Source organism: Trichechus manatus, unplaced genomic scaffold (genome assembly GCF_000243295.1).
Source record: "Trichechus manatus latirostris isolate Lorelei unplaced genomic scaffold, TriManLat1.0 scaffold00025, whole genome shotgun sequence".
NCBI classification, from domain to species: domain Eukaryota; kingdom Metazoa; phylum Chordata; class Mammalia; order Sirenia; family Trichechidae; genus Trichechus; species Trichechus manatus.
This window is the reverse complement of record NW_004443961.1, coordinates 15,750,057-15,769,787: the sequence shown is the minus strand read 5'-3', so window position 1 is coordinate 15,769,787 and position 19,731 is coordinate 15,750,057. Positions and strand designations below refer to the sequence as shown.

The window sequence follows — 19,731 nt, the reverse complement described above, 5'->3', positions numbered from 1 at the left end:
CCTAGTGCTTATCGGTTAGGTAGAGTTTCTGACAAAGTAACATGTAATGAAAGTGCCACTAGGAAGTAGTGACCTGTCTCTAGAATACTGTTTTATCTTTATGTTTGAACGATCAAACTCCTTTTAAAAATAAAAGTTAAATATATATACAGGCAGTCCCCAGATTATAAATGAGTTCTGTTCCTGTCTGTCTTTAAGTTGAATTTGTACCTTAAGTTGAAACAGTTAGGTACGGTTTGTATCTAATACCCGTTAGTCAAATGTTTGTCTTAGCATATAGTATATAATGTATCTTTCTCTACAAAAAAAATTAAAGAAACACTTCCAGATACACTAAAACATCTTTAGCATAATAATACAGTAATAGTAATGTCTTGATGCGCGTTGAAAAGTAGCACCCTTTTGTTATTACAAACCATTGTATGTGCATTGAATTTTTAATATAATAGGCTTTACGGAGTTGGTTCGTTTGTCACTACGGGTTGTATGTAAGTCAGGCTTCGTAACCTGGGGACTGCCTGTATGTATGTATATTTCCTTTCTGTGAAATAAAAGAGGCCCAATCTATGAAAAGCAAAATTTCTAAGAAAAATAAATTGCTTTCTTGGTACAATTCAAAACATGCTGTGAAAAGAAATCTATCTTTAAGATTTTCTCAACTCCAAACAATTTACCGTATTCTATAAAAATGTTTTGTGGTCATAAGGTTCTTTTTAGTTCAGAGTTATTACTGAGAGTCCCAGAATATGTCAGATAAGATAATTGTACTTTGAATAGTAAAATATAATACTGTACTCAGCCTCCCCTCAACGTTTGTGAGTAATATTCATTCTTTTAAATTTGAAATAGTGAACTAGTGATAATGAGGTTAATGCATTGGATTTTTTTTTTTTTTTAACAAAAATAGAAGACTCATGAAATCCTGCATAAAATATTTATGGAAATGGAGTGTTTGAAGACAAGCCAAAATTTAAGCTTATTTGCATGGATTCCTATCACAGTTTTAGTTGGTTTGCTGAAAATATTGCAAGTCATAACACTGGAATAAGTGGCTGTGGGACCAAGATGCTACTCACCCGAAACTTGGCACTTTCATTTATTTCAAACCACTCGAAAATACAAGTGCTTGTATTTTTATGTCCTCAAACGTAAGGAGATGCTGTTGAGAGGGTGGTTTGTTGGAGGAAAGAAAAATCCATTGATAGTAGGGAAGTATTTCAATCTCTATTTTTATTCTAAGGATTGGTAGCTTGGCAGTGACCAGCCGTATAGAATTTTACACCAGTGTCTAGGATAACTAGTATATTCTAGTAGGAAGAATAGTGCAGGTATTCTTTATGTGAATTCAGTCACACAGGAGGCAGAACAAACCTTAGAAGACAGTTGATACCTTTCATTTGGCTGAACATTAAATCACGCCTAATTTTTTATTTTCGGAGTTTTGTCACACATGGCAAATGAAGAAAAGCAAATTGAAAAATAAAGAGTTGTAGAATGAATTTTTTTACTCTCACCTGAAATTTTGCCGTTTAAAAATACAAATTCTAAGACATATCTTTTTAATACTAAAAATTTGATCCCAGGTTTAAAACTGTGACTTTTTAAGATTTTTCTTTTTTAAGAAGAAAAATGTTCATCCTTGTTGAGTCTGTGACTTAATGCATAGTACAAGTTTGGCTGCCACCAAATAGCCAGAAACAGTCATGCGTTGAGGTACCAGACTCTTCACGTATATCCTCAGAGGGGATTCTGACACAGAACTGTACTTCTGTTTTAGCCCTTTATCAGTATTTCATCGATTAATGTGGACCTCTAATTTAATCTTCTCCATATTCACAAAGCCTCCTGGGTCACATCTCTGATTTTCCCTGAAGACTTATCTGTATTAGTCATGAGAAGTTTGTGTCTCTGCTTTTTTCCCCTTTGATTCACTGTGAAGCTAAGACATGTTTTCTGCCTTTCTCTGAGCCAACAGATCTTCCCAAACAGAAATGCTCCTTTGCCTTTACTCCTGCTGTCCTCAGGCCCATTTCTCTCCTCTCCCCAGAGCCTCAGTTCATCCATCCTTGACTCCACAGCATCTTCCTTGTGCAAAGAAAGCATTAGAGGGGATTTTGAGTGGGGCCTGGAGTATGCAAGGCCACAGGCTTCCTAGGATGCCTGTGATAGAGCTAGCAGAATAACCCTCTTCCTTTTTATAAAAACAGCCCCCATCCTTGTGCTTACAACACCCTACAGGAGTGGTACACAGGCCTTGCTGCAATTCTTCCGAGTTGTTATACATGAACAGTTTGCATTTTTTGGTCTCCAGATAGGCATATTGGTAAGATGGAAGTAGAAATAGGTTAAAGACTGTGTTTTAAATCTGGCGGTTAGTTAGCAAAGACTCTCAGGTCTTTGCTTCTGGTCTTTTAGCTTTTATAAGATCAAGATGAAGGCTGTTTGAAAGGTAAGAGTGTTCTTTGTCTAATGTCACAAAAATGGAGGAGAGAAGTTGTGGGCACGAATGAGGGCTTGTTAGCGCTGAGGATTCTAAGCAGAGTGTCAGAAGTATCCTTTTCTACATAGTTGTAAATGAGTTTAATAAATTCAAAAGCAAAGAGGACAATTTTACACTAATGTCAAGGAGCAAGCTAACATACACAAAGTCCGGTTCATCCCGTTCACTAGATATCTGGTAGAATAATTCTTATTCTGAGTTAATGAAAATGAAGTGGAAATTATTTTATCTCTAAAGAATTACGGTTCTATAAGGCAGTTGCTGGAGCCCTGGTGGTGCAGTGGTTATGAGCTGGGCTGCTAACCAAAAGACTGGCAGTTTGAATCTACCAGCTGTTCCTTGGAAACCTTATGGGACAGTTCTACTCTGTCCTATAGGGTCGCTATGAGTTGGAATTGACTTGACGGCAAAGATTTTTTTTGGTTTGGAAGGCAGTTGCTAAAGTATTCAGGCGTGTGCCCGTAACATTGTGTAGTGTTAGACCTGAAAGTCTCTAACCATCCTTCCTTCCTCTTTCCTTGTCCCCTGATTCTTCTGCTACTGAAATGTTGATCTGTCAGGAGAGAGGAGGCTGGCCTGGATCACCTAGTAACATCTGTTCCAGTCCTCAGTTTTGAAATATACGTAGGAAATATTCCCTGGGAAGAAGAATTTGAAAATAACTGGCTTGGAACCTGCAGTCTTCATAAAGGAAATTTTCTTGAAGGCAGTACCATAGTCAGTATTAGCTGGGCTTAGTTTACCTCTGGGAGTCCCTGGGTGGTACAAATGGCTGACTTGCTCAGCTGCTAACTGAAAGATTGGAGGTTTGTGTCCACCCAGAGGCACCTCAGAAAAAAAACCTGGCAATCTACTTCTAAAAAATCCAGCCACTGAAAACCCTGTGGAGCACAATACTACTCTGACATACATGGGGTCACCATAAGGCGGGGTCAACTCATAGCAACTAGCTTAGTTTGCCTTTGAACATTTCTCATCCTCTGACTTGGTTTCTGATCCCAAGAGGGCTTAGTGGCCATGGATCACCTATAATTGAGGAGGGCCCATTCATAAATTACATTTGTTTTTCATTCAGGAAAAAAAAACTAAACTAACTACCCTTCTTTCCTCTTGCCTAACATTCCTTATCATTTGGTAATATGTTAAAGTCTACTATATCTACTTTAGTAATTGACATTGTTAAAACTTCCTCAACCATAATGAAGATTTTATACCCAGAAACTAGATGATTTTCGTAGAAGGTAGTATTTGTTTCTTTGTTTTTCATCCTAAATGAGTTTCACCTTCTTTGTTCCTTTCTTCTCTGGAAATAGTGACTGCTAATTGCCAAGATTTGTTTTAGATTTTATCAGAAAGGTAAGCATATTATGTGTTTGATCTTCAAGGTGTAGGAAAGGTGATTCAGCCCCATGAATAAATTTAAAAAGAAAATAATATTTGCTTAGGGTGATTTATAAATAAATATGAGGCAACCATTGGTGCCAAGTGTGAACCTTCTCTTAGATTGCTAGTTAAATCAGTCCAGATTTAAACATGTAAACTTCTTGATTTGTATGGAGTAAGACATCTGTATTTGGTTTATTAAAACCTGCTGATGTCTCCAGAACTAAATTTGTTCTATATAGGCCTCTGGGTAGCTGTAACTAAAAAGCAGAGAGGTATAGTTTTTGCTTGTCTTATTACCTGACTTCAGCCCTGTACAGGTGTGCTGGAATAAATTAACATGAGCTACCTCTGATGAGCCACTGCATACATTAACAACAGAGGTGAAGATGTGAAAACATGCTACCTGCCTCCTGTTATCACTTTCTCAGCATAGCAACATCTATTTTTTCCATCATTCTCTATGTTTGGAAACTTATAGAGAACTTTTTTAGAGAGAGCTTTTCAATAATTACACATGATTTCACTAGACAGTAGCTCCAAGAAATGAGCCACTTAGCACCAGTTCAAGATAACTATTAGTATATTTGCCCTAATATAATTAACTGTCAAATACAGTGTGTTAATACTCTCCACAAACAAGAGAACATTTTAAGACATCAGCAGTTTCGTTTTGTATATTTTTGCCAATCATACTACAGCTCCCTGTTTTCTAAAATTCTTTTATATAGTGAAGTCTTCTGGCTTTTAAATGTTAAGGAAGAGATTTTTTTTTCCTACCCTTCTATTTGGTTTCACAATAGAACCAGCAGATCAATAGGTCTCTTGCACTTATCTCCATTACTTTCCATCAAAGCAAACAAACAAAATAAATCCCCCTCCTGAGTAATTGCTAGTTGTACCCTCCTCAAGCAAAACTTTGGTAGTAGGATAAACTTCAGTGTCATTCCTGTCCCTGGGGTTCTTTTTATATACTGGGAGAAGAGCAATGAGCAAAATGGTCTCCTTGTATCATGGGGAGAGACTCTGTCAAGCCTAAAGTGAGCCTCGGATCTTCCTAATGACCTCCTGCTGGCCCTGCTGGATGCAAGACAAGCTCATTTAAGCCTCTGCTGACCTTTCACTCCTCCACTACAAGAACTACTCCAGTCACTTCCACTGTGTTCCAAACTGCAGACCAAATAGCCAACACAGCTTAATGGTAGACGAATGACTTCCTTTTTCATGATACAAAGAGAATTTTACAAATTTCTGTTGATGGGAGTTAATGTTAAATCCCTTGTGGCTGCAAACCTTCCACTGCATAAACATAATAATGCTTCTGTATACCCCGTATTTAGTCTTACCTTCCCTAGAAAGGAACAAGCCACTATTCTTTTCAGCATCTTCTTGTAAGCTCAGGCAAAAATAATGTGTCTTAGCAATATGCACGTACTGAGCGAATATGTGGTGTTTTTCACAATGGCACCACTTTGAGAGGGTCATCTTCCTGATTTTCACTTCCTTCTGGCCCACACCAATCTATCTGACTCTCTGATGGACTTTATTGGCATGAATCTTTCAGATATATTATTATTCATTTGGCATTTTCATTTTTGGAGATCATTTTCTTTCCTTTTTAAAAAATAGATGTCATTTTCCACCAGGAACCAGGGTTGGAAGACCGCACACATACACAATCATTTGCTTGTATAAACCCTGCTAAGGCTGGTTCTCTGTTAGGTGAAAGACTTCTACCAACTCTCTATCTTGCTGGAAGTGATTGTTGTTGTGCTAAAAAGATGGGAGTCTTTCTCTGTTTAAATTTCTTACTGAAGATTGAGCTAAAAGCATTTCTATTTCTTCTTTGAAAGCCTCAGAAATAATTTAATCTTTTTGCCAAGCTTCAGATAAGTGAATGTGGCAGAATATGAAAGGAGTCTGCATTTGCCAAAAAATTACAGTGTCATAAGAAAAGGATTCAGCAACTTGGATTTTTGAGTGCCAAGATGCGTGTGTGCGCGCATGCGCGCACGTATGAGAACGGAGCAGGCAGTCTGAGACAGAGGAAGAGAGAATACTTTTTAAGAAAGGACAATTTTTCTTCCATTATTACCATAAAAACTACACTTTTAAAAAATACCTAGATTTTATATCCTAATGCAAGCTGCCTGAATTAAAACAGGAGTTGTAAACTCCTGGTAAAAAGCTGTTCTGCCTGGAGTGTTAGTGATCTTAACTCTAGTTCTTTATGGAGTTTATTACTTCTTTTATTAACTAGGGGGAAAAATGTTACCTACTTCCAGTTTAATTCTTTTTCTTGCTTACTCTAATTTCGACTTTACCTTAGGAAAAAAAAAAAAGTAGGCAACTGTTTCTAACTGAACATACATAACTGATGCCTCAATTTTGCTGTTGCGTGTATCAATCTGAATTATTGCCAGCCATTCAGAAATTATGCTAACATTCTAATCTAAATGCATCCACATAATGTATATGGGTGTTTACACATAAACACCCACATAAATAAGAAAATCAAGACAGACCATCTTTAATTGCCAGAATAGACATCTTCATCTTGGAAGGTGATATATGAAGTTGCTTTACCATGTTGATGGAAAATGACAAGATTTTGTAAGTGAAAGGAGACAGATTTGGGCAATGAGCACGGCAGTTCTCTAGAAGGAAGCCTCTTAGATCTGATGGGCAGCTGAGGGGAGCTGCTGTAACTCTGCTGCCTTTTTAGTCTGCCCTGTCACTGAGGGGGCACTGGTGGGTCAGTCCGCTCACTAGTAATTGTGTTTTACAGACTTCTAAAGCAATTGGCTCAGTCAGTCCCAATTCAATAAAAGTGGAGAGCAAGAGAGAGAGCACTTTTGTTCTATTTTTTACTTGAAATTATTTCATTCAGCAGTCTGTCTTTTTTATTACCAGGACTTGACATTAGCACTCCAAGCTATATTAGCATCCATTTCAGCAGTTCAGTAATGGTATTAAAAAAACACTTTAACTTCAACGGTGAATGGTTGTATGACAGTACCATAAAAATCCACATTAAAAAAAAACTCATGTGTTTGTCCCAGCAAATTATTTTTCACTTGTTTAACCACTTCAAAACTATGTTCTCGTGGCGGGTATTCACGAGGACCTTCTTGTTCTCAGAAAGAGGCAACAGCAATATTCTGTTGTTGAGGGAAATGGGGAGAGAAGAGAAGGAAATCCAGTTGGGGGAGGATAGGTAAAGATGCTGTTTACCCTGTAGTTAGATTACCTTCCATTTATCAGCAGAGGTAGAATTGGCAACCTCAGAGCACCCAAGGTAAAATTCTTGGATCCTCATGCATGGCTGGGATTTGATTTTGAACCCAGTACTCTCCAAACTTGGGAGCAAAGCCTAACTACTTTGGCGCTGCAGTGTGCTCATAAATGACTACATTAGGTTCTAAATTTTGATTAAGCATTCAGTAATTAATCAATGGTAGACATGAAGCAGTTGGGAGAGTCCAGAGCTGCAAAATGTTTAAGACATAAAACATTACAAAGTAATTAGAATATGCTCCTTCAAGAGAAGGATTGCCTTCAATAAAGAGATAAATGATAGCATCCTGTTTATTGTGGACGTAGGCAGCCAGAGCAATATGATAAACTGCTGGAGCTACACATATCAGTAATCATCCACATTATTAGTGCCATTAATCATAATTCCAAAAATATGACAGCAGCAGCCAACTTTTTGACCAATTTTGCTTCTGCCTGTTGGCCATTATAACTTCGCTAATAGACTGCAGAGCTCCTGTGCGTGGCAGTTTGCATTGAGAATGGAAGGTTAATTATATTTGAGCTGCTGATTTCTTCTCTCCTTGGAAAAGGCTGAGCACTTTGACAATCCCAGGAGCTCACTGTTGTTAAACCAGTAAAAGTACTTTATTGAAATTTTCTGTGTTGGTCAGGAATGAGGAGATGTTTCAAATGAGATATAAGCGCCAGGCTGGGACAACTGGTAATGTTTCTTGCTCCAAAATGATCCTTGGGCAGCAAGATGAACTCAGTGGTTTCTTTAGATCACTTTGCCTCTCTCTCTCCTGCAGATGGTAAAATATTCAGCACTTTGAGCAACTGATGGTGATGCACTGGGAAATCCCACAAGATTAGTGGTCCTTTCAATATGTGTAAGGCATACCACTAGAAAAATGAGGGGAGTGGTTAATAATAATATTTGAAGAAATAAGTACTTCTTTAATACAAAAATCTGTTTCTCCAGCTATGGCTGTGTGAATAAAAAGCAAAAACAACAACGATCATCTAAATGATTGTAAAAATCTCAATGTTTGGTAGCCTAGGTGCATTGCTGGTTGATTAATTGAAGTTTTCTTGTTTCAGCTGGTAGCTTTGACATCATGTAATCAAAGACAAATTAGATCATGCTCGTTCTTATTTGTTTATGTATCTTTAGTAGTTTCCTTTTAACGTAGTATTCTAGATAAGGCCATGGCTAAATAATAAATAATACTGATTGTCCTGCAAAGTATAGTCCCCTCTCTTGGGAAACTCACACATCCCTAATATCATCCTTTAAAAAGATCATAAATTAGCCTGTTTAATGATATAAAACATTCTTTGAATATTAATTGTTAGGAAATATTTTCTTTGCAAAAGATCTAAAAGAAAATTGATGTACCATGTTGTACACATTGGAAAAGAAAGCGTTTAAAATGGCAGAAAATGTTGATTATCAAGAGAAAAACACTTGCCTATTATTTTGTAAATACATTTTCTAAACTTCTTTATATAAGACTATAAAACAAGGGGTAGAAAGCTTGAGGGTTAGTTCATCCAAAGTAAATATGAAACTCAAATTGTACCTTAGATTTATTTTTATAAATCCTTAAAAGATGTCAGGGCTCCTGTCTTTGCTTTGTCTTACCCAACAATGGTAGTAAACTGAGCACCACCTGAGTTGCCTGATTGAGAAAATTTTCAAGTGCTGTGAAAACATAACCCTATTCACAATGGAACGCTCATCACACATTACAATGCAACAGGTACCTACTGAAGAATAATCAGCCCCTTCAAGAAGACTTACTATGTCAGGTACCACTCAAAAGTTAAATGGTTAGGGAACAGGGCTGTTGGATATCGATTCTATACTTAACCTGAGCATCCAGCATACACATTTCCCACCTCCCAGTCTGCCTTCCCAAATGCCATCACTGCATTAACATTTTGTATACATTCCACAGCAATGACAAATTGTTTTCTAACTGTAGCGCCAGATTTAGTATGCGAAAGACACGTTTGCTTCTGCCAACAAACCAATAATTCTCACTAACATCTTCAGAGTTACAACATTTATAAAGTTGCAAAGTGGAGTAAACAAACCATCTGTTTGGCTTTTCCATATATGTCATGCTTTCTTATTAGCATATTACGATTCATTTAGTAAACCAATTTGGTGATTTCGTTCACGTCAAAGTTAGATCGGAAGCTTGAAGATGATTAACATTCCTGGGACGGGCACATTAATACATTGCTTCCTCTGCAAAGTTAAATGGCTTCTCAGGAGAATCGCCCCTTGTTGACAAGATGAGACTGTCAATTTTGTTTGCCTGCCACATTAGGGGCCGATGGGATGGCAGGCTCTGAGAGAGGGGGGTTGTGTAGGCAGCATTATTCACTGTGAATTGAGAAAAGAAGTCTAATTCTGATAAATGATCGACCCCAATACATTCTACCTGTTATTACAACAGACGTGCCGTATCTGTGTAGTAAATTAGCCAAACCCCTAAAGAGTTTGGTGGGGGCTTATCTTCATGTGAATAATTTGAATGTAGAGGGTACTGTCTGCGTGACCAGTATGAATGATTTGTTTTATATTGAAAGGGATTGAAGTGACTGAATTTCATATTTTTAATTTGCAAGAATTTGCTTAGCTTTATTTCTTGCATTTAATATGTACTTCTGTACTTTTTTATTTTCTTGAGCGTTATTAACTAGAATTTCACATTGAATTTTCCTCCCAAGCAAGGGAATGGTTTTCAGATCATCCAGAGAGAATCTTGAAATAATAACCTATTGAAAACTGTTACTTTGTAGAAATGTATGGTGTCAAAAATGTCCACTAATTCACAGAACTATAGGCATCCTACCATTAACAAATGGTAATACAAAATTTTTGAGGTGTTAAGTGCAACATACAGGATTATAGCAATAGCAATCCAGGTAAGAAGACTGATAAGGGGCAGAGGTCTTAACTTTTCCATTTCTCTGAATTTGGATGGCAAGTTTGCATTTCTGTTCAGGAGTATTGTTGGTTTCATAAACCACAATACAGTCACATCTGACATCTAGATTTACCTAGATTGGATATAAATTAATCTCAATCTTTCTCTCTCTCTCTCGTACACACACTGATTCACTAACACACGTGGCATTTACTATGCATGCATCACCATGGTCAGTCTGGGCACTTAACATAGTTTGGGAAGAGTGCATGTGTGTGTGTGTGTGCTGAATGACAAAGATGAACAGGAAGATAAGGCAAAATCTAACCTAAAACGGGATCTCAATTCCATTTTACCTAAGGCATTTTAATTAATTATAAAGTATTTTGTTTCAATTCACTAAGCTCAGAATGGCTCAAAACTGATTAAGAGTTAAGAGTTGGACCTTGGACTTTTCATGTACTTGTAGCTTGATTCACTCTTCAGTTTTTGATTGCCACCATCTGACTTTCTAATTTGGTCATGAGACTTTTTCTTTAAAAAAAAAAAAAAAAATTCTCTGTTTCTCAAAGCCAAATTAAAATCCTCAAAAACAACTTTCCTTGCAAGTAAATTTTGGTTCTTAATTTTAGTTTTCATTAGGTTAAACAATGCATTAAGTTGAACTGGGCATTTGGACAAGGGGGAAAGGAAAATGGGGGGTGGGGGGGAAGCCCCAGGCAGACTTCCTTACTTCCTTTCTCTCTCTAAAGGGTGCTTGCATTTGATGACTTTGATGTCTTCTGTGGCTGCATGGTGAAGTTTTCACTGAAGAAACTGAAGGAGACTGGTGGTCTATTTCAGCCTAGTCAGCACTTCTGCTCAGCATTTCAAAGTTAGAAAGAAACTTGGTTTTATGACTTCCTCATCATAGGCTTCATTACTTTTTGCTTTTAAAGGTGGTCTTAGCCTTCAGGAAGCTTTTTGTTAAACTCATATTATGAAAGGAGTAGAAAGAGCATGTCTCACAGGATACACTTCTTATTCCAAGCATAGTCCGTCGTAGAACTTTCCCATGCCGTAACTATGTGACATTCCATTGTACCACACTGAAATATTAGTAGGGTCAGAATTACCCTTTGCTGTATACTGTCTTTTCTTAAATATACATGCTTCTGATCTGGGAATCTGTCTTCCCTCCTGCAGTGTATTTTGGGAAAAGCTTCTTTAAGACGTAAGCATATTATTGATCCAAGGCAAATATATTTTTAAGTATCTACCAACTCATAGTGACCCTATCGGACAGAGTAGAACTGCCCCGAAGGGTTTCCAAGGCTGTAATCTTCACAGAAGCAGACTGCCACATCTTTCTCCTGTGTTTAAATATCTACTGTGTGCAAAGTATTTTACTTGATCTGCAGGAGACACAGGGTTGAATAAGATCTAGTTTGTGTTCTTATTGAAAGTGGCCATCCTGGGGCGAAATTTTGGGCCAATGTCTTAATGAGTGCACTGTACTTAAGACCAGATTCTTATTAAAACCAGATCCTTACATCTTTACTTAGGAATCATCTTATCTTTCACCCCAGGCATTGTTTTCCTGAAAGAGAAATTCCCCTGCGCATACCTGTATTACCAACCTAATCAAAGCAAGTATAAACAAACAGCTTTCATAACGTTTATATAAGAAGTTCTTATATAAGAAGTTCTAATACAGTCTTCTAGATTTCTGTCACTGATTATTTTTTCCTCTTTTCTGGAGATAAATATTCAGAACATTAAGTATTTCTAGAAAAACTACTATATTTGACTTTAAAACCTAGTGATCATCTTTATCCCTGGAGAACTCAAAATTCATAACCTTGTGGATTCATTCTTCTGTTATTGTTAGGTGCCATTGAGTTGATTTCAACTCATAGCAACACCATGTGACAGAGTAGAACTGCCCCATAGGGTTTTCTCTACTGTAAACTTTATGGGAGCAGATCACCAGGTCTTTCTCCTGCAGAGCCACTGAGTCAGTTCAAACCACCAACCTTTCAGTTGCACTACCAGGGCTCCTTTTTTATTTATTACATACAACTTAGTTTTGCTTTCTCTAATAGTGGGCCTGACTCCTATCTCCACCATTTTCTGGCCTCCTTTCCCTTTTAGACTCCTCTTCCCTCCATCTCATAGTGGGTAGGGGTTCTTTCTGTATCTCTTCCATCTTCTTGTTTTCACCTCCTCATTTTTGCTGATCTAAATAAACTTGTAATATTCCTCAAATTGCTATTAACCCTAGGTCTTTCTGTCTCTCATGAGGATAGTATTTAATGAAAGTTAATGGTTTGGGTTGACTGACTCAAGAGTCTTGACAGGTCGTTGTTAAAATCAAGTACTGCCTTTTTTCCATTCTGTAGAGGCTGTATCCTAACCTCTTGTGGACAGGACCAGTACTCACTGAAGAATTTTAGTCTTCCTTCTTTCCCTACTTCTCTTGTTGCCCCCTTCTCCACCCCAGTAATATTATTTGAGTTTGTTAGAAAATCTCCAAGTCCACAATCATGAGAGTGAACCACATTTTCCACAGTCTGTTCTTCCCATCCCCACTTGAAGTGTTTTGCATATGGCATTTAGGAGGATTATTAAACAGAAATGAAATAGATTAAGAAATGAATATAAAAGAATCAATTCTTTTTGAACTGCGGTTGCATAATGGAAATCGACTACCATGAATGAACCCGTGTACTGAAGTTATGAACAGCAGAGCTAATGTACTGCCATGAGTTCATCTTTATTATTGCATTACACCTGAATCAATTGATAAAGTAGCTTTTTTTTTTTAAGCGAGGCATGGCTCTTAATTGAATAAAAGTCAATGTAATTATATTAGGAGAGGCCAACAGTACTGCTGACAGCGGAAAAGGGACACTGTTGAACGGAGTGCCAGAACTGGTCTACACATTTCTGCACATCATTTGGTTGACAGATATTGAGGGCTGGTACATCATCTAATTAGATTACAGATTTCCACTGTAAGTGAGAACTGAAGAGAAACATCTCTTCCTGGTAACATATCAGAGGAGATGTGTAATTTCACAAATCATCTTAGGGAGAATGTGTCCATCCGGGTGATCAGTGTGTCCTTTGTCAATGTTAATTTATTCTTTCTTATGCAGTGAGTTTTGATGTGACTGCTGTGTGTCTGACTGCTGCTTTTTCAGCAGTGAGCCTAGGAAGTGGTAACTGCAGATGTATGAGAAGCAACACAAGAGTTCTAGATTACTGTCATTGCAACATGTGTGCTTGCGGAATTAAGATGGGGGGAAGGAGGGTGTTAAAATGATAAACAGAGGGTAGGATTTCATGAGCTGCTTGTAGTTAGCAGATTGTCTTATCAATAGAGTAGTAGTACATGGTGTAACTAGACCTGCACATTCTCATGGTGACTCTGGTGGTGCTGTACCCACGTCAGGAAAAAGACTTCAAGTAGGCATTTCCTGCACTCTGCTTAGCAACCTGCTTGGAGTCATCTGCCATCTGACACCAAGGAAACGGGGAACAACTGTATCAGAGCAGGGACCGTGGGGACAACTTCTGTTTATCATTCACATTTCCGCACACTGCATGCATCTGTTTCAGAACTCATTTATGAATGATGATGATGATGCTGTGAATTTGGTTTGTCTTAATTTGATTTATGATTTTTGGATTATGCAGCTGATCTGAAAATCATCAAGACAGCATATGAGATGATGGCTTATGACAGAAAATGATTTTGTGATCAGAGCATTTTAAATCCCTATTTTATTGTTTAAGTTTAAAAAAAAAACAGATGTCTAGAATGTGAATTTGTTTTCTCTCTCTCTCTCTCTCTCTCTGTCTCTCATTCTTGCTTTCTTTTGTGATCGATTTAGCAAAAGATTAGAAAGCTGATCTTATTATCACAAGGTAAGCTCAGCCTTCCTAAGTGCAGTGTGAAGAGGGGTGCTGCCCCTCTGCCCCTTTAAAACCAGAGTGCTATATATTGTCTTGTGTGGAAAGGAGGAGAAGTCTTTCCCGCCTTTCTTGTCTCTGAGGCACATACCTCTCAACCATCTCTAGGAAGTATTAGCCATGCTTGTCACCAAATGGAGTGACTTATTTTGGTCTTCCATACTTTTTAATTATAATCAGGAGGTCTGGTGAACTTTACACCAGTCATTTAGGTTGTTCCAACATCACAATTACTCCTCCATGAGGTAGAGCTTCCACTGTTACTGAGAAGCTTTTGTCTATTGGTATATTTATTTATCTGTTTATATTTTTGGATGGGTAGACTTCAATTTAGGTACTTATCAAACAAGTGAGCCTTTGCAGGTGGAGAGAGGTATATGCCCAAGGGCATTTTAAAAATATACACGGGGGATATTAATACAAAGGCCATGTTTTCAGATAGATGGTACCATATCAGGCTTTGTAAATCATGACATCCCTATGGATGCTTTGGGACAAATCCTGTCTTTTTTTACACAAGCAAAGCTCTCAGCAAGTAGAGGAAAAGTTTTGCTTGTCTAAGAAGTATGGGTTCCAATTGTTGAGACAGAGGGACCGTATGTTATTGTGCTTGATTTTTTTGTACTTACTGTGTTTTAATTTTGTCCCTTTGGGTTCCTTCCGTTGTCTTAATGTGATTTTTTTTTAAAGGGTGGGTAAGCTTTATTTAAAAAATTAATTTCTGTTTCTTAGTTTTTGTTTTGCAGAATTAAATTTTAAGAGTGTAAATACTCAGTGAAAACATTTTCAACACTAAAATATGGCAGCTTCTGAAAGTATATGTATTTTACGATTGGATTTAACTGAGACCTTACATGATTCTGAGGAAAGGGGGTTATGTTGTTAAAAACACTCTATAACCCTATTTCCAGTTACTTAGCTATTAAGCTGAATTTTTTCTACCTAAAACTTGGCATTTAAGGAGGAGGTGAGGTTTCATTGTTCTTTGAAGTTAAACCTAGATTATCTAGACCATTTACTTTTTTCAAAATGGGTTCTTTTATACCTTTAGAGTGTTTCTGTATAAAAAATAGCTTTTTGCTTTTGTGTTATTGTTGTTTGTTTGTTTTAAAGTGAATTTGGCCAATTTACTTTAGGCAAATTTACTTTAAAACAAACTTCATGTTTAGGCAAGTAGAAAGTTTCCATTCTTTATCCTATTTAATACATATTCTGAAATCTCCGCTAAGAGATCCTCTGCAGCGGATGCTGCTGCATAGTACAATTAACAACAGTCATTGAGAAAAAGGTGCGTGGGTGTGCATTCATCCCACCATTGAAGAATTTTACGCTCTTATAAAACTTATGCTAATGGAAAGCTCCCCTTATTGCCCTCGTCCCCACCACTACTACTTGCTCCCAAATCCTGAGCATGTAAGGAAATGTTAGCTTTTATAACGGTGTAATTAGCAATGAATGTGCTTGTTTGATGCCTAGTGGAAGCTGAATCCATTTTAAAATGCTCTCCTTTTTCTCACCCCTCCCCATTCCCTATCCACCTACCCCCCCCCCTTCCCTCTTATTTTCCTAGACACAGTGCCAACATAAATCTGCATCGTAAACTGTTGACCAAAGAACTCGATGACATGGGCCTGGACTCGTCGCAGCCCTCCCTTAGCAAGGACCTCCGGGATGAATTTTTGGTGAAGATCTATGGTGCCCAGCACCCCATGGGGCTCGATGTCAGGGAAGACGCCTCCTCCCCCGCAGGGACTGAAGATTCCCACCTGAACGGGTATGGGAGGGGCATGGCGGAGGACTATATGGTCCTTGACCTGAGCACCACCTCCAGCCTCCAGTCCAGCAGCAGCATCCATTCCTCCCGAGAATCCGACGTGGGCAGCGACGAGGGCATTCTTCTCGACGACATTGACGGGGCGAGTGACAGTGGGGAGTCGGCACACAAGGCTGAGGCTCTGGCCCTCCCTGGCAACCTAGGGGCTGACGTTTCAGGATCTCTCATGTTCAACAGCTTGTCCGGGAGCAATGGTGGGATCATGTGCAACCTTTGCCACAAAATGTACAGCAACAAGGGGACCCTGAGGGTGCACTACAAAACAGTGCACCTGCGGGAGATGCACAAGTGCAAAGTCCCGGGTTGCAATATGATGTTTTCCTCTGTGCGCAGCCGAAACCGGCACAGTCAGAACCCTAATCTCCACAAAAACATTCCCTTCACTTCAGTAGATTAGTCTCAGAATGGACACTACAAATGCCAGCTCTCACCAGATGGCCTACATATTTGAACTGCTATAGTCAGTGTGTGTTTGTGTACTTTTGTGTGTTTGTGTGTACACATGTATGCTTCTGTGTGTACATACACACACACACACATTTCTTTAGATAAAAAGGAAAACACTAGGTGCTTTTGAATTTTTTTTTTCTTATAGTTTTGGGAAAGGGACGGGATCTTTAACCTGGGGGGTGAAAACACAGTACCCCTTTAAACACACACTCACACACACACACTCACACACACACACACACACACACACACACAGAGTTTTGACAGAATACTTCTTGGTCATCTCCCAGGAGACAGTTTGTTGTACCCATGACTGTTGCCTGCAGAAAAACAAAAGGGGGGAAAAAACAAAGAACAAAAAAGAAACTTCTTATAGTTGTCTTTTGTGAACTTGAAGGTTTTGAGAGAATCTTCAATTAAAGCATGGCAGATTCACCTGTAAATATTTAGCCTTGAGAGGCCAGTGATGTAAAACAATTGTATTGATGGTTGTTTAACTCTTGTTTAATTTTTACAGTTACATCCAGCTGTTAGATATGCAGGAAAAAAAAAAAAAAACATAGTTTGCTGGCTAGCTCTATTCATTTATGTTAGCGTTAATGCACATTTTTTTAAAAACATGGTCTTGTTTTTACTACCTGCTAGATATAGTGATAAAGAGGTGCTGGCATGCTTTACAGCACAGATTTGATTTTTTAAAATGTCCTGTACTATTACGTAAATCCAGTCATGCACTTTTTTTCATACACTACAAGGGGATGTGTAATATCCATGCTTCTTTTTTATCCTTAAACTATTGCCATACTTCAGTAAGTGTCTTTTTAAAAAAAAATTCACTTGTATAAAAATGGTCTGGTCAGTATAGGGCAAGAATGCCAAACAAAAGTATTAGTGTTAACACAAAACTGCCAACTTTGCACAAGTTTCCAGAAAAGAAAATACAATTAGTCACTCGACATAACCACAGGCCAATTTGTCGGCCACCAGAAAACCGCTTTAAAAAAAACACTTGGTGACTCTTTCAAGTGCCGAATGTTATTAGAATCAACATTGCATCCTTCTTGCTTATATGTTAAGTTACATAAAAGGAAAACAAAATCATGTGGTGTGAAACAGCCAAGACATTTATTCTTTAGAGGCAGGATAATATTTCTGGATACAAAAGCCCAAATTACTCACTATGGAGCAGAGCTGAATATAGTAAAAGAGTTGAGCGTTCATTTCCAAGGATCTAGCCCTTGTCCTTTAAAAAGAAAAGAAAAAAAAAAATTGAACTGAGTTGGTCTCTTCGAGGGCTGTCTTAATTTGTTGCAAGTTCTGCAGCAGTACTATGATTCAGTCCGGTTTGATAGACAAAAAAGACATTTAGCAGCAGCGGTACTTGGAAGCTTTGAAAACACATGCTGAACTTGAATGAAGCAACACTCCTCTCTGAAAAGCCAGAAGAAGGGGGCTTAAAATAGGACCTTACTGTTTCGTGTCTTGTGTTTCCCCACACGATTTGTCAGAGAGAAATGAAAGCAAGCCTGAAACCAAGCAATTGAGAGTGGGAAAGGGGGGGAGACTATTCTCCAAACCTTTTTTTGTTTTGTTTTGTTTTCGATGTTTACACATGTTGCCTGAGCTGGTAAACCACATCTGCAGCCTCGGCTACCACAACATACTGACTAAATGATGATATTTACTCTAGTTCAGTCTGCAGCCAAAACCATTAGGGTATGCATTGCAGACTGTGTTGTGCTGTCTTTTTTTCCTTTTTTTAAGTGGCGGGGGAAGAAAAAAGATAAGGAATATTTTGTCAAACAGTACACAGTAAAGAGAATGTATTTCTTTTCTGCATTGAATGGCCTCAGACATTTCTCTCATAGGTCTAAAAGTTAGAAATGCCCTTTTGTTTTAACTTTTTCATTCCATTTTTCACACATTTTGTAATTATTTTTTCTATGTTCACATCAGCATTCACTTCCGTTAAATTAGCCAAAGGAAACTGTTAATGTGTTTCTGTTGTTATTATTATTCCTGTAGGATTTATTGTACCTCACAGTATTTATTATTTCCAAAAAGAAGCATTCATTAGTTGGGGATTCAGTATTTTTGTTTGTGAGAATTTCAGAAACAATAGATTTTTAAAGATAAGCTAGATGTATCTGGGAGCTTCATCTTTTCATCTCCTTCAGAGGATGCTATGGGGTTCATTTAATTCTTCATTTGTTCTACAGTAAGGAAAGACCAAAAGTATTTGCAGTACAAAAGAAACTATATCAAACACTATGTTTGTTAAATGACAAATGTTTACGGTAAAAAGCTGAGGAATTAGTAATAACCGTTTTTGTTTTCTTGTACCTTTGAATTCCCCAAAGTCTTAATTGCTTTATTTTGGTGTTGTGTTAAATTGAATAGACAGAGATGTTTTCCTTTGTTTTATACCGTATATGACTCTGTACAGTATATTTGTGAAAGATTGAACTAGAATAATGAAAGTTTGTTTGCAAACATTTTGGTCCTCTTAGCGTTCTCTGTATTGCGCTGTTGCCCCATTACTAAGTGGTGAGATTCAAAAAGGGTGGAAAAATATTTTTAGCATCCCAACCAAAGATTACAGAAAACACTGACTTGGGGAGTGTGCATAGCCCAAAATAAATTACACCTAGTTTTATTACGTTTTTATCTCAGCAGTTTTTAGAAGTTACACTCTTGGTTGAGATTTTAGAACTCGTGCAAAATCATTGTTTAGTCTGTTTAGTTTAATGTCAAGTAAAAGGTCAAATGGCCTTAGTGAGTGAATTACATAGCTGTCAGTAGGTCACATCAGCAAATGAACCAGGCTTAGAACAAATATGTTTGTTACTTGCCGCAAACCAGGCTCATGTGTACAGCCAGTTAGAGAAAGTCCAGAAGAAGTAATGCGATTCTAGAAGGAGAATTTCCCTTGCTCTGAAACATGAATGTTCACCTGTGTTTTGTCAGAGAAATGGCAATAAGTCCTGGACAACTGGTGCTTTTAAGTAACTCCCCTATTTGCTACTACTTTTGCTCTCAAGTGCCCAATTGTTTTGGTGGCCTTCTAAAGGGGAAAATAACATTTTCCAATATAAAGCCTATTTGCTTAAAAGGGGATGGGGGTGAAAGGAGGTAGTACGTAAAATGTAAACTCATAAAATGTACATTCTTCTAGTCCCACAGTGTTTCTTGTTCTGGGGAGTGTGCCTGAGAGTAGTGTTTTGACTTCACTATAATTCTGGTTAAGATGGTGATCTCAAGTCTTCCTTGGCAAATGGGAAGGATGAAGAGACCAACACTTTAATCATTGAGCTCTTTATCTTTGCCCAATTGTTTTTTCACAGGAGTTTCCTCTTATTACAGTTTCTCTCTAGCTGCATCCATTCTGTGTTGGCTGAAAATTAATA

General features: G+C 37.9%; 1 protein-coding gene across 2 annotated transcripts in view; it reads left to right on the top strand.

Moving 5' to 3' along the window:
* Positions 1–18,817, top strand: part of BNC2 (basonuclin zinc finger protein 2) — a 319,682-nt gene extending 300,865 nt beyond the window's left edge. For both annotated transcript variants that reach the window (XM_023728635.1, XM_004373507.2), the window contains one exon: positions 15,611–18,817. In XM_023728635.1, the coding sequence (XP_023584403.1) occupies positions 15,611–16,271 (661 nt within the window). In that variant the 3' untranslated portion in view covers positions 16,272–18,817. The remainder of the gene's footprint in view (positions 1–15,610) is intronic.
* The last annotated feature ends 914 nt before the right edge of the window (positions 18,818–19,731 follow it).